Source organism: Letharia lupina, assembly GCF_014066315.1.
Source record: "Letharia lupina isolate WasteWater1 chromosome Unknown contig_9, whole genome shotgun sequence".
Taxonomy (NCBI): domain Eukaryota; kingdom Fungi; phylum Ascomycota; class Lecanoromycetes; order Lecanorales; family Parmeliaceae; genus Letharia; species Letharia lupina.
The window spans coordinates 1618267-1636535 of record NW_023502978.1 but is presented as its reverse complement, the minus strand read 5'-3'; the positions used below and the strand labels follow the sequence as shown (position 1 = coordinate 1636535).

Sequence of the window (18269 nt, the reverse complement as noted above, 5' to 3'; positions counted from 1 at the left end):
CCGTGAGAGCCAGTACTCCATGGGGAGTCTGCGGTCTAGTCATTCCACCAAATAGTAGCCCGCAGTCCATTCGATGTTCCAGTATTTCCTCCAAAAGTGGTGATCAACCCTCCAAACTCTGATTGCTGGAGGAACTGATCATTCGTTAAAAGATACTCCCATGCCCGAATACGCTTGATATTCAAACAGATTTATATCAGCAACAGCAGATCAAGGGCTACCAGAACCGGCATTCAATTTCGGCCCAACAGTCAGAGAGGGCGCCAGTTCACATTGCGGTCCCGTTGACAATATCATCTGCACCCACAACACTAGCCCGGTTGGCGCAGAACAGAGGGAACCGCTTACTTCATTTGAGATTCACAAATTCCGCCGGACAAGGCGCCCAGACACTGATCGCAACAATGTTTGCAAATGACCAGTTCCCGTTGGACCTCCTCGAGGAAAGAGGACCAGGAGTAGAGATAGAACTGGGTAACTGAAGCAAATCGACCACATCAGCGCACACAGCACATGCCGAGCGCGAGTCCATGTCACCGTGGTTATGGGTCCAGAGAAAGATAGGGATGAGCTGCGGATCGAAGCTAAGTACAGATACGCGGCCCGAGCCTGGTGTCAAATCCCTAAATACCTGAAACATCTTGGTTATTTAGGCTAGAGAAAGTGGACCCATACCTGGCCAAAGCCCTCCTTCGAAGGCATCATACCGTGTGCGCTGAAGAAAGTGCCATGATAAACACTCCAGTATGCATCTGATTTGACAGTCGCATCTAATGAAGCCAAAGTTTGTGAACGGTCAGAAGTTTTGTCGACTTTTCCAAATGAGTGGACTCAGCATTATTAATTCCTTACATGTTTCGGGTGACACTACGTGAAGGTAGACTTTTCAGGCTTTTATCAAGGCAATGTCGTGGAATTCTCGCTAGTTCCAAATCCCGTTCCCAAGACCCCCAGCTGCCCCTTTCTCTCCAGCGCCAGCAACGAGAAATGCCCACCGGCAACGGGTCTCGCGATGAAAGTCACCGGATTCGGACTCACAGGATACGCGCCCATATCAATTGTATCGTACAGATCGGTAAATGCGTATTGCGTCGTGGTCTCGTTGAGCCAATAGCCCAGAGCGTTAACGAACAATCTCCTGGTCTCAGGCGTGCAAGTTGCAGCTGTCCACATGGACTCGTCGCTCTTGGTGTAGCTGTGGCGGCTGTCGAGGGGGATGCCGAATACTTGACTGACAGTAGGGTAATAGGTTGATTGCATGTCGTAGAGCGAGTTCGGAATGAGATTCAGATCGAGGAGCACGTCTGGGTAGGTGTTATAGAGAAGACTGTAGGTTGAGCGCCATTGGTAGGCGAGCATGGTATGCTTCTCTGAAGGATCGATGGCAAAACCTTCCCATTGGCTATAGAAGCTTCTGGCCGTTGTGCTATAGTTTTGGGAGCCGAACGAGTCATTAGCTAAGGTGGATATGAAAGACATAGCTTGAATGCCGACAATGCCTTTGATTGCTAGGTTGGTTTGGTTGACCAGCGCGCCGGCGAAGTCGTCAGTGCTGACCTGAAGGCCCGGAAGTAGCGAGTATTCAATCAGGTATGAAGCGAATTGTTGGAGTTTCGCATAATGTTGCTGGACGAATGCCGAGTTTCCAGAGAACTTGTAGTAGGCATAGGTCATGAGGATCATGTTCCCACTTTCTTCGACTGGCATGTACTCATCATTGCCCTCCACATGTCCAGTCCTGCACATTTCGGAGTCAGTATGACTTCTTTGAGGCAGAAAATTGAGTTACAAAACGAGATTGGGAAGCTTTGTGAACATTTGCTCTCGAGACATGTCTTAGGACTAAACTATGGCATCGATTGGAGGGAAATGCTCGGAAAGGTGCACTCACGCGTTGGGGAAGTTCGTGCCCAAGTCATGCATACTGTAGCCGTTAGGATAGAACCCACTCTCCTGATTCTGGAACAAAGGCTCGAGACTGTATCGAAGTAGCTCTGGATTCGCATATAGGAAAAATGGCATAGCTGGGTAAAGGACGTCGACAGTGTTGACGTTTCCGTCTGAAGATATCTCTTTCTGGAAGAACAGTGGCTCTGACACGTTCACACCACCGTTCGAGCAGCCACCAGAAGGGGGTACGGTCAAAACGTAGGCTCCCATGATTTGTCGAGTTGACAGGGCAACAATAGAGTAATATGCCTGGGCTTCTTCAATATCCGGAATGGGGACTCCGCTGAAGTTGTAAGGATTCAAGAAACCGTACATGTTGTTTGGGTCAAAGATGTATCGATCTCCGTACTGGTCGGTGCTATTGGTGTAGGTTTGAGACCCGTTAGAGTAAAAGGGAAGTGGACCGATGGTGCTATTGCTGTAAACCATAGCCATGTTCGCTCTATAGTACGAATCCACGTCTGCCTTGAGCTGGACTTCAAATCTGGAAGCCAATTGCTGGGTCGTAGAAAAATCGTTAAAATGGAAATTGATCATCTGGAAGATATCGCCATAGCATTGTGTCCACCACGGTTGCAACGACTCGACACCTTGGGAAGTGAGATATCGGATCGTAGGTTGTTGAACCTCTCCAATTGTGTACATCACGGAAGCCGAAGAAACGGTTCCAAAATCATGCGCAAAGGCAAAAGCAGGATCTCGCGTGCCAAAAGGCCGATAGCCGGGATCAACGAAGTCTTGCAATGAATGCTTCATGACATACTGGTATTGGAGATTGCTCGAATATCCACTCTGGTAGCTGAAATTGGTTGATCCTGAGAAATTGGACGACGTAGAGTAGCTCAAGTTGCCCCCTGAGATTTTGGTCGTAAGAATCTTTAGGCTTCAAAGCAAGAGGTACACATACATAGAGGTTTGTCTGAATTATAATTTCGCAGTTAGCATTGCCTGTTCGGGAGGTTCTATCGAGGCTTGGAACATGATTCGAGAGTCAAGACTCAAAATTGTCCGAAAGCGGAAACATGGACTCCGAAAAGACGTACCATACTCCTCAGCGAACTCATACGCGTTCTCTAAAGAGACAAACCTGAATCTAGTTAGTGTGGGTCAAGAGTTTCCAGTCGGTGATACCTACCAACTGTATATCGAAGATTGATTCGTGGCATTGATGCTTCCATTCGCCGGGGTAGACCCTTCATAGAAAGTCCACTGCGTAGTGACATTGTTCTCGTAGGCCACCCAGGCTGCATTGACATCGCTGTAGAATTGCACACTGTGACTGTCATTGTCTGTAGACCTTACAGAAGTTGTCAAATAGCTTAGTGGAATGCTTGTCCGGCAGAGATCTTTTGGTAAAACAGACGATAGGAAACTGGCCGTGATCTCCATGGGACCAGCACCAAACGTGAAGTTGGAGTATTGTGAGTCATAGCTGACAGTCAAGGGGATAGCGGGCTTCAGATTTGGCAGTGTAGGAAGGGTCGATGAGCCAGTCCCAAGGTATTCGTAGGAAGTCCCATCGACAGTAACAATCTATGAGATACTAAGCTCTTGATCTCAAACACCAGCGTACTCTAGTTACTCACCCCTTCCCAGCCGAGAGGAGTACCTGGCCTACCGTGGTCAGTCTCTTTATGCCACTCCAAGCGCATTCAGTGTTGTCCCGTACCAGAATATCACACCATTGGTATTCAATGTGCCATTATTCGAAGTAGAACTCCATGCGCTGGTATATGGAGAACGGACGGCAAGAGGAATAGCTGGAGGGCGTGAGGGAGAGTAGACTGGAAGAGTATTTCTAAAGTCTGATCAGCGTTGAAGGTACAGCTCAATTCAAACGTCGCTCACCCATTGGAGTCCTTAGCTGTTACGTCGAGTTGACCAAACGCGAGGCTGGCCGAAGCCGCGATAAGAGTAGCTGCACGCATAGTTGGATGCCAATGACATTGAAAAGCTCAACGGAAAGATCTGACTGAGCTGCTGAGGGGTACTCCATATTTTTATACTCTATCGCACGGGGCTTGGGATGTGGTAAACCTCTAGCTGCATCCATTTGGTGGTTCGGCAGCTCAAATTTGCTCGTGGCTTCCAATGCTTTGTCGATCGTGAAATTATTCGTCGTCACTTCTCGGTCATGCATTAGGGCGAAGCACAAACTCTTCCATACTCTAGACTCGAATTGTGTACTAAGTATTTGTGCAGAGTGACGATATGCGGAGAAAAGGCAAAAGGCGGGGAAACGAAAGTGGGGCTGCAGACGTGGATGGGGGCTACAGACTGTTAGCTTGGCAGGTACCTACCTACTCGTACGTCGATTATGTCACTTGCCAATGGAATGTCTTGGAGCGCTCCAATCGACATCTCAACGGCCGTGGAACAGCATGTTAAAAGTGCATGTGTTCGGTCATTGCCACAAGCAACAAGCTTGAGAAAGGGGGAAACCGCCACATTTCAAGACCCTTCGCCCATATATAGACCGTCAGTTTAATGAGAAAGCGTCTCCAGATTTTTGGGCGGTTTGATATTCTGTCAGAGGCTATCTTATCACTTTGATAATCACAGCGTTATGATATCCCCACCAATACTGCTCAAAGCCTCCATAAGCATCTCTGTCATCACCGGCCTGTTCCCCACGTACAGGCCGAGGCGGGCGACTTGCATATGGTCAGTAGAGCACATTGTACCCTGTTGCACTGGTAATGAGCCCGTGAAGCCGTACCTATTATGGACTGTGTGATCCGCCTATGCTCAGGTCTTTACCCCTTTCTTTCCGCCGAAGAATCCCTTGAGTCCACCCTTCTTCCCACCCCTCTCGCCGCTTCCAGCACGCGCCTGGCGTTCAATCAGCATGTGATCAAAGCAATTGGGTAGCAATCACGAACCTGCTCTGTATCTTTGTAGGCCACTGGAGGATTCCCACCGCGGAACGGATCATCGTTGTGCACCACATACCACCCAAGTCTCGCCCCAGGTGCCAAAACGTCGATCAAGTCGGACATTGCATTCCACTGTGATCCTGCGCTCGGCTGCAGCCGGCCGGTAAGATCAATACTGAGATCGTGCTCAACAACCGTGTCGCACAGGTAGGCGTATGGTTGGGTGCCGTTTTCGAGGCTGCCTTGTTCGACCAAGCGGATATTTGGCAGCTGAGCCATGATGTCTGGATGTTGAGCGCGGAGGCTCTCGATAAGAGCAGCAGAGCTGCTCTCAGTCATTGTGTAGTTGACGGCAGCATCGAGGACATTGTTCATAATGATGTAGGGACCGATGCCATGATGACCTTGGTTGCGCTGCCAACGAAATCCGTGAATAAGGTAGATAGGCATTTGGAAGGGTCGCGCTAACAGTCGTGATGTAGGTTTCGAGATGTCAGAAGTAGGATGGATGATCGTCAAGTAGACTATGGGTCGTGGTGTTTGTGGATGCCTAATGAAAGACGTGAGATTGTATTCACCAAGACGCTGTGATGTGTGGAAGTGTGTCCGCTATCCAAAGACCATGGGCAAGATTTTTTTGTATCTATGTACCACGTGAATGTGCAAAGCCATTAACCGTCGTGTACCCACAGCTGTTCACAATTCAAACGCTGAATCACGACTCGAACTAACCGTAGATATTCACCCAGTATGATCTCTGGAACAGAGCTGGACCTTCCAATGCAGTGTCCTAGTTTTGAAGAACCACCAAAAACCAGTGCTTCCGGACGCTATTAGAAGTCGATTACTGGCTCATACACACACACACACACACACACACACATGTAAACACAAAGTAGCCGCCGGTGCAATATACTGGGACAAAGCAAACAGTGACTGAGGTAAAACACAGGTGTGATATAGATGCTGATTCTTTCGGAGAATACTAGTGAACTGCTACAAATTTAAAAATGGAATGAAGACATGTCGGCCTTTAGACGCGGGATCTTGCCAATTGGAGCAATCCCATGCAGCAAGCTCCACTTGCTAAATACATTGCAATGGAAGGAGAGGTATCTAAATCTGTGCCTTGCCGGAAGCTGTGGCAGTAGCATGCATGAATATCAGGATTTGCGAATGGATGATATGGAGTGAGGTAGGGATGGTAAAGGAAGAGGGGTTGCGAAAAGAGGAATGGTGAAGCAGGGTGAAAAGGAAATCTGCAGTGCAGCTACATTTATACCTAGTGAAGCTACTTCGGGATCAGCGGCCTAAAGTTTCCGAGGGGTTCCCGCATGTTGTCAGAAGCAACCCCTCAATGGCGGCAATTACCTCTACAGAAGCTCTGGTTAAGTAACAATTGAGGCATTCAATATGATTCTACAGACGACCTGGATCCTTCAACTGCCTGAAATCCTCTGACGCCGCCTCCAGCAACCCAACGACGACTCCACCCGCGCCGACCGATTGCCTTGGTCACTGCTTCCCTTCGTATAGCTCGCTCCATACAGTATCAAACACGTCCTGCTTGACCGCAAAGTCTCGAACGAAGTCCCTTTCCAGATAGTGTGTTTTCTTTCCCAATAATACCAAGCTATGCAGAGGAGCCCCAAGGTCTATGCCACTCAATTGCTTCAGCGTCCCAGCAGCCATCTTCTGATTCCAAGCGCCAACCCTAGCCACACCAACAGCCAAATTCTGAGGCCCACATACGCCTTCCCCCCGCTCTTCCTCTGTCTCGAGCATCTGACTTGCGCATTCGGCGACGGTCATGAACCGAGGCGGCTCGTAGATCTTTCGGCCTCTGGCAAGATTCGCTAGCGATTGCTCTTTGACCTTGATGTCTAGGAGTAAAAGACTATGCAGGCCTATTTGCTGGTTCTCTTTCAGTCGATCGTAGAATGAAGAAGGCTTCCAGGTGTCTGTGAAGAAGACCATGCTGACAGTCTGGCCAAAATTGTAGAGTTGAAGTCCTGTAGCTCCGATCGCGGACATTATAGAGGCATTATGGACGCTTCGTACCGGGATCTGGAGTTCTCTAGCTCGGAGGACGAGGTCGGTGTGGGTGGTGGCTCTATGTAGTCATTGATTAGCCTCGCGAAATTACGATCCTGGGATCATGGCGTGACCCTCGTACCCAAAAGGGTCTCCGACCACCAAGAAAGCGACATCTGAGGTATCGGCTCCTGCTAGTATCTCGTCACTTGCAGATTCGACCATCTCGCGGTCTGCCACGATAATAGGACGGCCATAGTATGCTTCCTACTGTGAAAAACTTCAGCGTCAGGTCTATAAGGCTGTATGTGTTGAAAAGGGGATTTACCAGGTTCGCTATGTCTACCAACAGGATACTTGTGTATGCTTCGAGATACACTCTTTCTGCCTTTTTGATCAGCTCAAGGCCTTTGACTGTGACATCGGTCTCATCAGCCAATCCAAGTCCGATCAAGTACAGCATGGTGGTGGTGGTGCCCCTGATGATTTGGATATTTGCGCCTGTGATGAAATGGTACAGCGAACTCGGAGTGCAACAGAAAATTGAACCTTGGCGCTTCTCGGCGCCAAGGCCGCAGCTGAGCATTTGGCCGTTGTTGTCATTCTCAAGAAGACACCTTCCCTGAGGCTTTCATCACAGACCAGGCAGCCATATGAGACTTAAGCTTGGGATAATTCCCTCATAATGAACCTATCCAGATTTGGTCCGGAAGAATAAGCCAACATGTTCGGCCGTAACCCTCGACCAACTCCTCCCAGTCAACCCCCCTCCCAACAGCAGCCTTCGGGCCCTTACAGTCGAATACCCCCGGGCAGCTCTGATCGATATGGCGGTCCCCACGGCCGTCCACCAGCAAACAGCCAGAGACCCTACTACGATGGCGCACCACCAGACAAGCACGAATACTCTCGAGGACAGTCGAGACAAGGGTCAGGAGGCCAGACATGGCAGCTACAACCGACAAAGTCCCCAGAAGAGAGTTACACATACGGGAACCTAGTCGCTGTTTCGCCTTTCGATTTTCCTCCATCTCAAGTCAGCTCAGATTTCTATGTCATCCTCAATGACCTCTATGTCTGCACCGCAAGAACGTCTGATGGCTTCGCCCAAGGACATATCAGTCTCTCGGACATTCAGAGAACCTGGGCGCAGATCAGCCTCCAGGATACAGTGTACGTCAAGAAGTATGACCCGTTTCAAGAGGGTGGCCCTCGCTATCTTGGGTCTTTAGATGCGGAAATCAGCTTTGCGACTAAAAGGGAGACAGAGGACCCTTATGATCAGGATGAATTACAACAATACTTTACTAGGGTATGAAAATGGGACAGGATGAAAGATTAATTTGGCTAACGATGTGTAGAAGTACGAAAACCAAGTCCTTGCGCCCGGTCAACGAGTCCTCATGGACTACAAGAGTCTTAAACTACTTGTTGTCGTCAAGGCCATTCAACTTGTCGACCTCTCCGTGGAAAAGCCTTCAGCTGGATCTGAGCCTAGTATGTCCGATGTCCGCAGCCGTGGAATTCTTACACGCCAGAGTCAAATGAATTTCTTCAAAGATGCCAAATCCAGGTTGAATTTGAAGGCCTCCAAACGAAGACCTGCTGCTAATGCCATCTTTACCCCCGACTTCAAGTTCGAAGACATGGGAATCGGTGGGTTAGATAAAGAATTCAGTGCTATCTTCCGAAGAGCGTTTGCCTCCCGCATCTTCCCACCCGGGCTGATTGAGTCAATGGGCATCCAGCATGTCAAAGGCATATTGCTATTTGGTCCTCCAGGGACGGGGAAAACGTTAATTGCTCGGAGGATAGGCAAAATGCTAAACGCTCGAGAGCCGAAAGTCATCAATGGACCGGAAGTCCTGAACAAATACGTGGGCCAATCCGAGGAGAACATTCGAAAGCTCTTCGCAGACGCCGAAAAGGAGTACAAGGAGAAAGGAGATGAGAGTGGTTTGCACATCATCATATTTGATGAGCTTGATGCGGTTTGCAAGCAGAGAGGTAGTGGTGCAGGTGGAGGTACAGGCGTTGGGGACAGTGTTGTCAATCAGCTGCTCTCGAAACTTGACGGTGTCGACCAACTCAACAATATCCTACTTATCGGAATGACCAATCGAATGGATATGATAGATGATGCCCTGCTTCGACCTGGCCGGTTGGAGGTGCATATGGAAATCTCCTTGCCAGATGAGTATGGTCGAGTTCAAATTTTGAAGATCCACACCTCTAAGATGAGGGAAAGTGGTAATCTAGATCCTGATGTCAATCTAGAGGAGCTTGCTCATTTGACTAAGAACTTCAGTGGTGCCGAGATCAGTGGTCTGGTCCGAAGTGCGACCTCTTTTGCTCTGAACCGGCATGTTAAGGTTGGCACTCTTGCTGGCGTCTCCGACGACGTTGACAAGATGACTGTTAACCGCGACGATTTTAAGCACGCGTTTGACGATGTCAAGCCTGCTTTTGGTGTCTCAGAAGACGAAATGCAACGGTGCCTTCGTGGTGGTATCATCCGCTTCTCGGAGGCTATTGATGGTATCTTGAACGAGGCGAGTCTCATCGTCAAGCAAGTACAAGAGCCAGAGAGTACTCCGTTATTCTCAACTATCCTGTATGGCCCGCCAGGATCGGGTAAGACCGCACTCGCGGCGAAGATCGCGCTAGACAGTGGCTATCCTCTTATCAAGATGTGCAGTCCAGACAATATGGTCGGATTTAACGAGTCGATGAAGATTGAGCATATGCGTCGCATTTTTGATGATGCCTACAAGAGTCCCCTGAGTGTGGTCCTGATAGACAATATTGAGCGGATTGTGGAGTGGGTGCCGATTGGTCCACGATTTAGTAACGGCGTACTCCAAGCGCTTATGGTCCTCCTCAAGAAGGAACCACCAAAGGGTAGGAGACTTCTAGTTCTTGCAACAACAGGAGAAAGGTCCGTTCTACAACAATTAGACGTGTTCACGTCCTTCGATTCAGACATCGCTGTGCCGAACGTCATGGGCCACGCTGAACTCTCCTTCATCATGAAGCAGTCAGGCGTGTTCGGGAACCCAGATCGTGCGATCCAAGAGCTTCGCGAGATAACACGGAGCGAATCTGTGGGCGTTGGTATCAAGAAGATTTTGCTTGGCATTGAGACGGCAAAGCAAGATCGGGACAGAGAAGGGCGTTTTGCCCAGACTATGGCCAGAGCTAAAGCTCAGATGGATTATTCATAGACAACCAATAGATGCAATCTCCATGACAAGTCTCAATTCACAAATGTTGTAAGAAATCGAGTGAGCGGTCAAGATAAATGATGTGTGCATTGCGTTCAGCCCTATGGGATGTCCGTCCGGGCAACTGCAGGGTCCGCGCCAACGACAGTCCATAGCCTACCAGAAGGCAGCAACGTTATGGCATTGTTGGACACAGCCTGCGGTTACATACCTTGCATGACAATGTCACGCGGCAGCTGTCTAAGTACTCGGCAGGTACGAGGCATTTTTCGTGTCCACCTGCCGCAATGACCAGAGACAAGGCCTCACCGGAGGATGTACGGCTACCCAATGTCATAGGCAGAGCCCGAAGGGACAACGCATCTCAGACATGACGCTCATTGGACATTCCAGACACTCGGCGTATATGCCTCTTTCTTGCGTAAAGCTACATAGTAGCGTCTCGGACTTTTCCAAGCGATTTCAGAAAGGTGCACAGATCGCCTGCCACGCAGTGCGGTCGTAGCATCCTTCATCAATCAAGACCTGCAACGCTATCAATACGTAACCCACACCAGTGCAAAATCCAACTAAAGGAGCGTGCTTTTGGGGCAATCGCACCAATTGCCGCGCCTAGAAGAAGCCAGACCTTTCAAACTTTTCAAGCAGCAAGGGATCCGGTTCCGGAATTTGCTCGCCTTGGAGGGTCTCCGAACCATCTTACAGGCCAGAGCCAGGATCCGTGGAGAAGGTTTACGGGCTAGTCAGACTCCAAAAATGTCTCTTGCACTCTATCGAAGCGGGGTCAGAGTCTTATGGGTCATGGTGGCTATCAGCTTGCCTCTCGCATTGGCCGATGAAGAGGGAGTCGAGGTGGGTACAAAAGGGAGGGCATGGCCCCGTTTTCCTATGTTCCTTTCTTCTTCTTCATCATATTTCCCTCATCTCCTTCTCTCCCATTTCAATCTAAACCTATAGCAGAAAGCCGGCTTGACCTCGCCTCCTGCACCTGTCCTTGCTTACCTCTAAGGCTTGACCCCTTTCCACACAAGCACTTCACCACATCACTATACCCCAACACGTCATCATTGTTTAATTCTATCTTCCAAACCCAACCTTACGTATATATCTACCTCACTCTCGCCGACATGCCTGTTACTCAAACCCGCTACCAAGCTCCAACTTACTCTCGACCTGTCGCCATGCCTGGAAAGCCGGCCTCCAAGCTTCCAGTCGCCTACCCAGCGCCATACGGTCGTGTTGCCATTTCGCCACCACAACGTGGCTCCAGCGCCAACACCTCAGCTGTGCCATCCTTGACATCCGACTCCGGCAGCAACAGCAGCGAATACGGCGACGGCGCATCTTCTGGCATCGATCTCGTTGAATTACTCAATGACAAACTAAGCACGACTGTGAGCCCTATGCCGCTGGATAGAAGTTTGGCACGACAGGCGCAGACGTAAGTAATTCTGCGGTCAATGTTTGCTTTGTGTCTTGTTGCAAAGGACGAGAGCGGAGCTCTTCACGTACATTTGCTGAGACTCCACAGGTCCGGCGAACTGAATGCTAAGAATCGCGAGCTTCTCGAGTTGCAAGAATTTGCTCAGCGCCGGCTGAAAAACTCTCGTGCCAATTTCACAGACGGCATGAAGGCCGCAAAAGAGGTGAAGAAGGACCTTGACTGGACTCAGAAACGCGTAAAGTGAGCAAAGACTTCTCTTCGCAAATCTTCATCATCATGGATTTTTACTACCCTGCCAATGGGAAACTGACACCGTCCTAGTACACTCAAGACCAAGACTGAGCGAAAATACCCCAAACAATACGCCCGAGCCAGCCAGCGATATCCATCACCAGAGCACTAAACAATATGTCTTCCATTTAATCCATCGACATCGTTTTATTTCTTCTTTCATGGGTGATTTGCGACTGTATATGTGAAAAGGGGGTGACATGTCGTTGAAATATGCTCGCTAGTATTTTGCCCTGCCGCAGCACCCTTGGTCTCTTGCCGCTTTTTCAACGTTCTTGCAACGTTTTACAGGCACCCCTGACGCGCGGCTGTTAGTCTTCTCGTTGGGAACAGCTGGAACTGTGATTTGCTGGCTTCGAACGCATGTATTCTGCAGGGAACCCACTTCGGTTCTCCTCGTGGTCTGGAAAATCCGGGGAGGGGGAGCAGCGGCAGTGGGGGTGCAACGTCTCGGCGATAGTGAGGTCGTGTCCATAGACTAATGCAGTCTTTTTGGTTGACGCTTGTGCTCTTCGAGACGTATTTTGTTTTCAGAGTTTGAGGAGCTACGCTTAGAGGAGAATATCTCCTCGCTTTTCTGAGACCCGAGCATCTCCACACAGAGTGCCGCTACGCCCTACAAGTCTTACATCCGTCCTGCATAAGCAATCAGCTAGGCGTCATATCGCTAGGGTATCTACCATAACGCCGTCCAATAGAACTTTCGCCCACACTCCTAGTCTTAGACCTGCCCATCCGCCTTCTCCCTTTGCAGTCCTTTTCGTATCTGGCCGACCCACCCCCTTCTCACCCACCGAAACCATGCCCACAACGTAGCCCCAACCGCCCCCCCCCCAGCCTTCTCCCAGCCCTTCACCTCCCCTCCCCCATCCCACCACCCAAACCCCTCCAAGGATCCTCCACAAAACTCCCATCGTAAAACGCCACATCCCCCCTCTCATCCACCACCACCCCCCGCCTCAACGCCTGCCAATCCCACTCCCCGTCCCCTCTCTTCCCCTGCCTCCTCATCCCCTCCCCCGCATCCCCTCCAACCCGCCACTTTCCATCATCACGCCGCCCACCCTCGACACGACCCTCATCCCAGTCGAGATACCGCGGCAACCGGCCCGTTTCGAGCAGCATGCCGGCCGTTTCGTCGAGGGCCGCGGCGGCGAGGGGGTCCGGGTTCGCCAGGCCGGTCCATTCCTCCTGGGGTGGCCTCCGTTCCTGACCCTGCGCCCCTCCCACGCCCATCTCGGTCGATTGGCCCCGATCTCGCCCGACGTCTTCCTTCGCCTGCTGCCCGGCCGGTGTTCGTGTCCTCACGCCCAGGGGCGTGTTGTTGCTTCCGCTTCCCTCGCTGTTCGGATCGGCTAGTCTGCGTTTCTTCTTCGGGGGGTTGGGTTTCGCGCCGAAGGAGGAGAAGCCCATTGCTGCGGCTATGTCCTCCGGTGGGGAAGGGGAGCGTGAAGGGACGGGTTGGGGCTCGCGCACGTTGGCGGTCATTCTGATCGAGGGGAGAAGGATGGCCGTGCGCGATAGGGAGAAGTAGAGTGGGTGGATCCCGATTTATTCGCCGTGTCCGGTGTTATTGGGGCGGATGGTGGGAAGGTTGGATGGGGATAAAGGTTCTTGGAATATCTTTACTGTTGTATTCTTGACGCTGCAAACAGACTGAAATTCACGAGGTCCGATCCCAAGAACTTTGATTGGGTAATCAAGGTAATTTGATGATAATAAGTCTATGAAGGCTACTGATCTACTGATTTTCAATAACAAATCTGATCAAGTATATGTGATACAGAAAGTCAGTTCTACTTCGAGCACCACAAGTGCCAATCGTTTTCGACAGCCTTCTCACACATCATTTCCCGTCCACGATTGCCACGACGCCTTGGATGCGTCTGCAGCTTACCTGCAAAAGAAGGTCTCAAGCCATCAAGTCAGTGACAGGAAAGACAGGTTCCAATGGATTTATGCCCCCTTGGAGGAGGTACTTGAGCATCTTCTTGCCATGATAGGCAGGATCGTCAGGCTCAGAGAAGTGACCTTTCAAGTCGTAGCAGTCTTGCAGAAGGGACAACCTGAGTGTCTGGAGACTGATCCCACGGCATCGCAGTCCATTGAACAGATGCTTCCAAGCTTCGCATATGGTATCCTGAGGGTCGGGGTGATGCAGGATCCTCATGACCATCAGCTCGACGCTCTCGAGTGTTGCTCCGTGACGATCGAAGAAGCCCATGAGGTCTTCATGGCCTATCATCAAGAAGCCACGCAGGCCTAGATGCCTGAGGTGTGACCAGGTGTAGCTTTGGAAAACCATTGGAACGTCTAACGATGGTGGGCAGTCATCCTCGTCCGGTGGCCCTGGCCAATAGGAGCTTGCCATCTTCAATGTCTCTATAGATGTCGCTTGTGTCAAAAGGCCTCCGAGACCGCCGTAAGTCAGAGCTTGTGGGTCATACTCCACAGTGACATCCGGTACAATCACGGATAATTCGAAACAGTGAAGCTTGCGAAAGACGTTGAGCATGTGACCGTAATATGTCTGGGAAGCATCGGAGAATATCCTGTCCCGTAGGGCATAGCTTGAGCCTACAATCCTGAGTTGTTCTAGATTGGTGCCTTGTGTATACAACAATCGGATGCCCACGGCAAACATTTGATACGGCGAGGCGGGCTCCCACCGGTCTCCACCATTTGCAACGCGTGGCCACTGCGGACGGACCAGATCTTGATTCTCTTCGGCGAGTGGAACCTCCGTGAATGTAATGCGCTTGAGATTCACGAACCGTTGGAGAGCAAGAAGGAAAATGGCCTGCGCCCTTTGACAATGAGTGATTCTCTTCCCTTTCTCATCTCTTGACAACAACTGTTCATAGACGACTGGCAATGGCACTGAAAGCTCGGTCTGACGCGTCGTCGGCCCATGCAAATTCTGGATGTTGCCATAATTCACCTCGTCGCTAAGTAGCTGCGTGCCACTGCAGACCATCTGGATTATGTACTTGCCGACAACCGGATGCTCCGCGATCGCTCGAGTCCTGTCTAGAAGACCGCTGGGGACAGAGAGGTTGACCGTATGCGTAAGCGACGGTAGGCCAGCTTGTGCAAAGCCTTTGCACACCAGTCTGGCACTCCTTCTATCGCAAGCTTTGTTAAGAAGACCAATGACTTGCACAAGGATCTCCGGAGGAAATGGGAGGCACTGGGGCCCGTCGCCTGAGTATTGCCTATTATGGTTCTGAGTACACATCTTATTTTGGGATTAGCTTGGGGCTTGGTGCAAAGCCAGTGCAGTGGATGCAACGACTTTGCCCTCCAACTTGGAAGCGACTGACGGAATAGGTATTGGGAAAATTGTCTCTGTTGGATGTTGAGGCTAGGTAGAGTTCACATAGAATGAACGGACATTCGTCTTAGAGCGAAATGATGATGGAGGAAGTAAGGAAAGAAGGTTGGTGTTTTCGTGGAGGATACTTACCGTTGTACAGGAAGGAGCTGCTGCAAAGGCTCTTGCCACTCAGAATGCCCGTCAGGCGGATGGAAGGATCCATAAATACCTCAGGCTTACTTTACGCTCATCACCATCCGGGGGTGTCAATGCTGCACGTGAGCTGGAATGAATGCTTACGGATGAACCGTCTATTTGGACAAAACACTACCCGTCACCAGCCGTGTTTTAGATCAGTCCGCCCTCACTTGGCAAGAGTCCACGAAAATACGTCATTATAGATTGTTAACTTGCATAGATATCAACATGTCCCATGCCAGCTCATCTTTGATAATGTTGCTATGCAACTCCATGTTGCTTTCCAGAGATACTGATTAGTGATCATTTATTAGAGTGACGCACTGTCCGCAAAGGAAACACCGCGGCTGGCGCTTGCCTCGCTTAGTCCCACCTAAAGTACAAGCACAAAGTGCAGGCTACAGCGTCCTTGCTCCGACTTAATATGCGCCTTAATGCCGTAACGTCCAGCGCTTCGAAAACCCCAAGATGGCTCCTTCTTCGGCGATTGTCGTAAGCCTTCGCGTCTGCTGCTTAGCACAGTCCGTGCTGACTCTTCCAAGGGAAAGATCAAGGTCCAGCTCAAGCTATCCATTAGTAGGCTACGCATGGTGCAGCAGAAGGACACAGCTATAGCGAAGCAACAAAGACGGGCAATGGCTGTATTGCTTGAAGTACATATCGATCTGCCGTGTTGATTGGCGTCAGGCTAATGCGTGGGGCGAACCAGCAAGGCAAAGAGGAATCAGCACGCATCCGTGTCGAGAACATCATTCGCTCTGATATCACTACCGAACTACTAGAAGTCCTTGAGTTATACTGCGAGCTTCTTTTGGCAAGGACAGGATTGTTAGAAGCTAAAGAATGTGATCCCGGGCTAGAAGAGGCGATCAAATCCATCATCTACGCTGCACCACGAACAGATGTCAAAGAGCTTCAGCAGGCAAGGGCACTATTGGTGGAGAAATATGGAAAGGACTTTGCGCTGGAGGCTGTGGAGAACTCAGATGGCAAGGTCGCGGAAAGAGTGCTCAAAAAGCTAAGAGTCGAGCCTCCAGAACCAGAGCTGGTGACATTGTACTTGAAGGAGATTGCTAGAACTTACGGTGTGAATTGGCCGAGGAAGGAAGAGTCCCTGGATGCCCAGGACGATGGGGACGATGACAAACCCTCGGGCGGTCAGGCAGTGAAGAACCTGGAAGAGCCCTTGACAACAGATGAGTTGAGCAAAGCTACACCCCCACGAGATCTTGGTCCGAGGTCGCCGATCAGCGTAGCACCTCCAAGTCCAAGCACAGACAATCTCAATCCGCGAGTAAGACTACCAGGTCCACCAGAACTGAAGCCTGGGGCGAAGATGAGCGGCTTGAAGAAACAGACATCTGACACAGATGCGCAAAGCACTGCGACAAGCAGAGAGTCCGGAGCAAAGAAAGACATAGTTGGGGGCAAGATACCAGACGTCGACGAATTAACAAAGCGATTTGCCGCATTAAAGAGATGAAGCCAGGCATGCTCTGAATCTAATGATATCAACTCGTGGCTCAGTCCTATGATTCTGACTGGTTGAGTCCATGAAGGGTATCATCGCTGGAAATGAGAAAAGGATAATATGGGACATCAATGATTTCGTTTTGGGCCTCTGGAAGTAACATGCTACGATAGGGGTGATTGTAGATCTCTGACATTCCAAGGTGTTCTGCCTTATACCACATCCCTCCTCCTTACGACAGGTCGTGGATCCCACGAAATGCAATGCCCAAGGAAGCACATGGCTGTCATCATTCTTAGTGCTGTACCGCGCCAATACCGGGTTGGAAAGTGAATGCAATTTCACTTGACCCTATCCTTGCTCAGTATCTTTTCTCAACCTTCAAACTTCAACCATCAACTTCCATTATCCACATCACCACACTTTCTAGTAGGTACTTGTCCCACAATACCGGCCCAAGGGAGAGTGTCTATGCCAATACCGAAGGCTAAATCATAATCGCAGCTTCATCAACGTTCCCAAAGACTCGGGAAGTTTCGAACTTTCAGATTCTAAAGTGAGTTTCTACATTTTTAGAATCAACACATCCTGAGCTCACATCACGCAGATCACCACCCTTCTTTCACCCTCCAACTTTCAAATCATCTCAACAGATACCAACCACTCAACGCAAACAAACTGTAAGTCCCTCATCTTATCATCTCCATGCCAATCGCAACATCAGCAAGCTCAGTACTCTGCAGCAGCCAAAATGGGATCTGAAATCGCCAACCCCATCCCCGCATCCAAATGGGCCGACACAGAAAAGGTATCTCCTCCCCCCTCTTAACCTCCCTTTTCCTCCCTCCTCTCCACTCTCCACTAACACCCCCAAGATCGCACTCCTCGTCTCCGTTATTAAAACCTTCGGCAGCAAAGTTAAATGGGCCGATGTCTCCGTTCCTGCTGGTCGCACCACCCAATCCTCAGCTAAGATGTACAGCGAGATGATGAAAGCCTCCGCTGCCATCACCATGACTGGAGGCGCTGACATCCTTCCAAGCAAGAAGCGTGGACGCAAGAACGGTGATGATGGATCTACGACCCCTACTGAGAAGAAAAAGCGTGTTCGCAAGCCCAAGAACGTCGCTCGCGCTGCTGCTCCCAGCCCCAATGAGGGCGATGAGGAGGAGGACCGTCCGAGCAAGAAGGTCAAGGTCGAGGCTAAAGAGGAGGACGAGGAAGAAGAAGGTATGAATGGAGAGACTGAGGACCAGGAGGATGGTGCATCTGCTTAAGAGGCTGCTCATCTTCAAACGTGTCATGGCATACGTGGATGGTGGATGATCATTGCTTGGACAGGAGGAATCTTTCGCATTGTCCATTTCGACGAGAGGATCGATCATGCAAATGGTACAAGCTTGGTGGTCACTTCACCACGTGAATGGAATTGGTTCAGGGATTTCAATGTCTGTACCCTCGCTCA

The 18269-nt window shown here is 50.3% G+C and overlaps 8 protein-coding genes across 8 annotated transcripts; 4 read left to right on the top strand and 4 right to left on the bottom strand.

Annotated features, from left to right (window-relative positions):
* Positions 1-897: 897 nt before the first annotated feature.
* On the bottom strand, positions 898-5276 carry HO133_010972 (uncharacterized protein; the record flags this gene model as incomplete). The annotated part of the gene is made up of 11 exons (XM_037301821.1): positions 898-1738; positions 1892-2804; positions 2994-3037; positions 3086-3483; positions 3537-3564; positions 3620-3748; positions 3799-3843; positions 4536-4604; positions 4670-4679; positions 4758-4782; positions 4833-5276. The coding sequence occupies 11 exons, from the start codon at positions 5274-5276 to the stop codon at positions 898-900; spliced, it is 2946 nt and encodes a 981-aa protein (XP_037153455.1).
* Positions 5277-6341: 1065 nt separating this feature from the next.
* On the bottom strand, positions 6342-7323 carry HO133_010971 (uncharacterized protein; the record flags this gene model as incomplete). Its single annotated transcript, XM_037301820.1, has 3 exons — positions 6342-6939; positions 7003-7127; positions 7189-7323. 3 exons carry the CDS (start codon positions 7321-7323, stop codon positions 6342-6344), a joined length of 858 nt encoding a protein of 285 aa, XP_037153454.1.
* Positions 7324-7584: 261 nt separating this feature from the next.
* Positions 7585-10084, top strand: HO133_010970 (uncharacterized protein; the record flags this gene model as incomplete). Its single annotated transcript, XM_037301819.1, has 2 exons — positions 7585-8172; positions 8222-10084. 2 exons carry the CDS (start codon positions 7585-7587, stop codon positions 10082-10084), a joined length of 2451 nt encoding a protein of 816 aa, XP_037153453.1.
* Positions 10085-11211: 1127 nt separating this feature from the next.
* On the top strand, positions 11212-11931 carry HO133_010969 (uncharacterized protein; the record flags this gene model as incomplete). Its single annotated transcript, XM_037301818.1, has 3 exons — positions 11212-11525; positions 11616-11768; positions 11850-11931. 3 exons carry the CDS (start codon positions 11212-11214, stop codon positions 11929-11931), a joined length of 549 nt encoding a protein of 182 aa, XP_037153452.1.
* A 547-nt stretch (positions 11932-12478) lies between these two features.
* HO133_010968 (uncharacterized protein) lies at positions 12479-13307 on the bottom strand (the record flags this gene model as incomplete). Its single annotated transcript, XM_037301817.1, has 2 exons — positions 12479-12669; positions 12695-13307. The coding sequence occupies 2 exons, from the start codon at positions 13305-13307 to the stop codon at positions 12479-12481; spliced, it is 804 nt and encodes a 267-aa protein (XP_037153451.1).
* Positions 13308-13731: 424 nt separating this feature from the next.
* On the bottom strand, positions 13732-15057 carry HO133_010967 (uncharacterized protein; the record flags this gene model as incomplete). The annotated part of the gene is made up of 1 exon (XM_037301816.1): positions 13732-15057. One exon carries the CDS (start codon positions 15055-15057, stop codon positions 13732-13734), a length of 1326 nt encoding a protein of 441 aa, XP_037153450.1.
* Positions 15058-15801: 744 nt separating this feature from the next.
* HO133_010966 (uncharacterized protein) lies at positions 15802-16816 on the top strand (the record flags this gene model as incomplete). Its single annotated transcript, XM_037301815.1, has 3 exons — positions 15802-15825; positions 15876-15986; positions 16043-16816. The coding sequence occupies 3 exons, from the start codon at positions 15802-15804 to the stop codon at positions 16814-16816; spliced, it is 909 nt and encodes a 302-aa protein (XP_037153449.1).
* Positions 16817-17067: 251 nt separating this feature from the next.
* On the top strand, positions 17068-18081 carry HO133_010965 (uncharacterized protein; the record flags this gene model as incomplete). The annotated part of the gene is made up of 6 exons (XM_037301814.1): positions 17068-17089; positions 17170-17233; positions 17309-17360; positions 17412-17484; positions 17548-17612; positions 17680-18081. The coding sequence occupies 6 exons, from the start codon at positions 17068-17070 to the stop codon at positions 18079-18081; spliced, it is 678 nt and encodes a 225-aa protein (XP_037153448.1).
* Positions 18082-18269: the final 188 nt, after the last annotated feature.